This window comes from Berghia stephanieae, chromosome 3, assembly GCF_034508935.2.
Source record: "Berghia stephanieae isolate SIO BIC M18660-M18661 chromosome 3, UCSD_Bste_1.3, whole genome shotgun sequence".
Lineage (NCBI taxonomy): Eukaryota > Metazoa > Mollusca > Gastropoda > Nudibranchia > Aeolidiidae > Berghia > Berghia stephanieae.
Genome location: NC_088362.1, coordinates 45,681,779 through 45,685,066, shown reverse-complemented (window position 1 = coordinate 45,685,066; position 3,288 = coordinate 45,681,779). Strand labels below are relative to the sequence as shown.

Below are 3,288 nucleotides of genomic sequence, written 5' to 3'. Positions count from 1 at the left end.
CATCATCATCATCATCATCATCATCATCATCATCATAATCATCATCATCATCATAATCATCATCATCATCATCAACAACATCATACATCATCACATCATCATCATCAATCATCATCATCATCATCACATCATATCATCATCATCATCATCATCATCATCATCATCATCATCATCATCATCATCATCATCATCATCATCATCATCATCATCATCATCACATTCATCATCATCATCATCATCATCATCACCATTATCATCATCATCATCATCATCATCATCATCATCATCATCATCATCAGCATTATCATCATCATCATCATCATCATCATCATCATCATCATCATCATCATCAGCATTATCATCATCATCATCACCATTATCATCATCATCATCATCATCATCATCATCATCATCATCATCATCATCATCATCATCATCGACGTCTTCGTCGTCATAATAATTCTTACCATAATCATTATTGGTATCAATTGTGTCCACCATCATTATCATGATCAATATTATTATTATTCTGCCTGTCCCAAACACACACACACACACAATATATATATGATAGTGGGTTCAAATCTTTTTATCCTCTGTGAGGACTATTAGATCAAAGAAAAGGAAATCTATATATATATATTTCCTTTTCTTTGATCTAATAGTCCTCACAGAGGATAAAAAGATTTGAACCCACTATCATTAATCTCTAATATCTCTGACATTTTTGTATCACAAAAAGAAACAATGTATTTACATTCCACAACTAAAATAAATAAATAAATAAATAAACAACTGATAAAATATATCAATAAATACATTAATTAAATAAATACATTTATTAATAAAAAATAAGACAATTGGAAAATGATAAAAGTACCACTAATATTCACTAAATCTTTTAACTTTCCTTGAAAATTTGAAAATGCAACAAAATAATGCAAGACATTTATTGTTTAATTAAATAAAAATGAAATAAGACAACTAGTGGGGAGTGGGATGAAAGAAAGACTAACAACAGCGCCATCTTTACTCAAATAGCGGATGGCAGTATAGGATAGCACCGAAGGCCACAGAGACTCACTTTCTCTGAAGCAGAACCAGCGTGAGGAAAAGTATGGGCAAATGTGTTGCCCCCATCGAGTAACATGCACCCACCGCTACTCGAGGGACACGAATCCACTGTGTAACTCATATACCCAGTTTGTATTGAAGCTCTGTTGGAATAGAATTGTGCCTCTTGCGGCAAATACACTTCTTTGCCATCAGACAGATGAAATTTTGTTCCGGGAGGAAGATGGAATAAAGCTTTCATATTGTTGTATCGTCTAGCGAATTCGGCACCATCCGGGAGAGTAAATGTCATTTGTGGCGGGAGAAGTAACGATATGAGATGGTCAGGGTCTGGAACTGATAATGTGGTTTCTTCATCCAACGGTTCATCGACGTAATATACAGAAAAAGAGTCGGCGCCATCTTGTAGATTGCTGTCATCAACTCTTTCCAAATTAGATGCTCTAGCTTCTATTAATTGTTTGTCGTCTAGATTAGCAGTTTCGTTGTCACCTAATGAAGGAATCGAATTCGACATGTCTCGTTTGGATTTTTGATGAATATCAGGGTTTGAACAAATAGACGTTGAATCACCAGGAAGATTTGCAAGAACTGAAGAACATGATTGGTTACCGGTTACGGGTATGGGATCACTACAAACACTGGATGCAGTGGAAGTCTGTAACGTGTGCAAAGAATTCATTCCACTGGTCTGCGTAGAACATTCCTCGAGAGTTAAAAGGTTGGTTTGATTTGATAGCTCCGCCATATTTTGGGATTGAGGTTTCCAGTAGAGTCATCGTCAATGATTTGTTCAGACTTTTCAGAATCATGAAGATCCTGCCCATGAGCTTGAACAAAGTCCATCATCGGAACCTCTGACAAAGACCTGTAAGGCAATATGCATTCTGTCTCATCCTCGAACAGAATTGGATTATTTATGGAGTACTCGTCACCTGTAGGAACTGTTAAATGAAGGACTTGACCCATGGTTATCGTTTTACTGCACCCGTGAGGATGGGATATCAAAACAGCAGGCCCCTTTAAAGAGGAATCATTCCAAATCACAGAGTCGTGTCGTTGTTTTATCAGAGCCTGCAACGTCTCCGCTAATTCTCTATCATGCGTCACGCAAATAACAAATGCCATTTTTTCTCTGTCTCGCTCGACTTGCGGATACATTTTTACTCCATACAAATATCTTGCTTTCTCAGAACGAGTTTCATCCGAATCATAAAAGCACTCAATAATTGATCTCTTTGCTTCAGAGGAATCATAAATCACATGAATGGATGTGATGACAGTAAAATACCAACTCTGACTACTTAGTGGCTCATCCGATTGTTGACAAAGAAGACAAAGACATTCGGCTTTTTCGGATTTGTCAAGATCTTCAAGATCCTCGCCTGGAGTAATCGAAAAAATATATCCTGAACCATAGGTCACCTTACGTAGACTCCCTCGGAATTTGAAATTTGGAAACTTTGCCTTCGTGCCCTGAAATGTTTCTGGTCTATCCAGACTTACATATTTCACTTTTATCTTCACTGTTAGTTCAGCCCACAATAGAATAGAATTCAATTTCTCAACAATCCGATATTCATCCGGAATGTCGTCTAATTTGAATTTTGTGACAGGAATGAAACCCTCATGCCCTGGATTCTTTTCACAGTTCATCGACTTAATGTCTCCTCCTTCTTCTGCAGTGAACGAACCCACTAAGTCCATAGAATCTGTTTGACAAAAAGAGAAATAAGAGATAAATAGATATTTGAATAAATGGATTTTAAAAATATATGAATTTCAATAAAGTTATCCCGATACTCAGTAGGTAGAGACATGTCTCACGTGCAACAGGACTAATATAGTTCCTAGGTTTAGCCGTGATGTTTCCCCCTGAATCCCATGTCCAGCCAGCAGTGATTGGGTAGCTAAGTCTGTAAGGGTAAGATCTAGCGGGAGGTATTGTAATTGGCTAGCGTCCTATCCAAGTCAAGCAAACAATTGGCATTGTGCATGAATTCAGGATGGGCTCCAGTTCCAAAGATCGTATTGGACTTATTCTATTCTGATCGGATGTCGGACTTTTCGGAATAAACGATGATAACGATTTTGATGGAGTATTTTTTATAACTTGACTTTGTAAAATCAAAATTCCATTGGAATAGTATCAATATAGAGGCAGTTCATAATAAAGGAAGCATCCTTTCCAAGCGATAGCGGATGTGTGTTTCA

General features: G+C 37.1%; 1 protein-coding gene across 1 annotated transcript in view; it reads right to left on the bottom strand.

Annotated features, from left to right (window-relative positions):
- Positions 1 to 1,637: 1,637 nt before the first annotated feature.
- Positions 1,638 to 3,288, bottom strand: part of LOC144967836 (uncharacterized) — a 4,092-nt gene continuing 2,441 nt past the window's right edge. Inside the window, exon 3 of the mRNA XM_078905513.1 lies at positions 1,638 to 2,786. Coding sequence (XP_078761639.1) covers positions 1,789 to 2,786 — 998 coding nt within the window. The 3' untranslated portion in view covers positions 1,638 to 1,788. The remainder of the gene's footprint in view (positions 2,787 to 3,288) is intronic.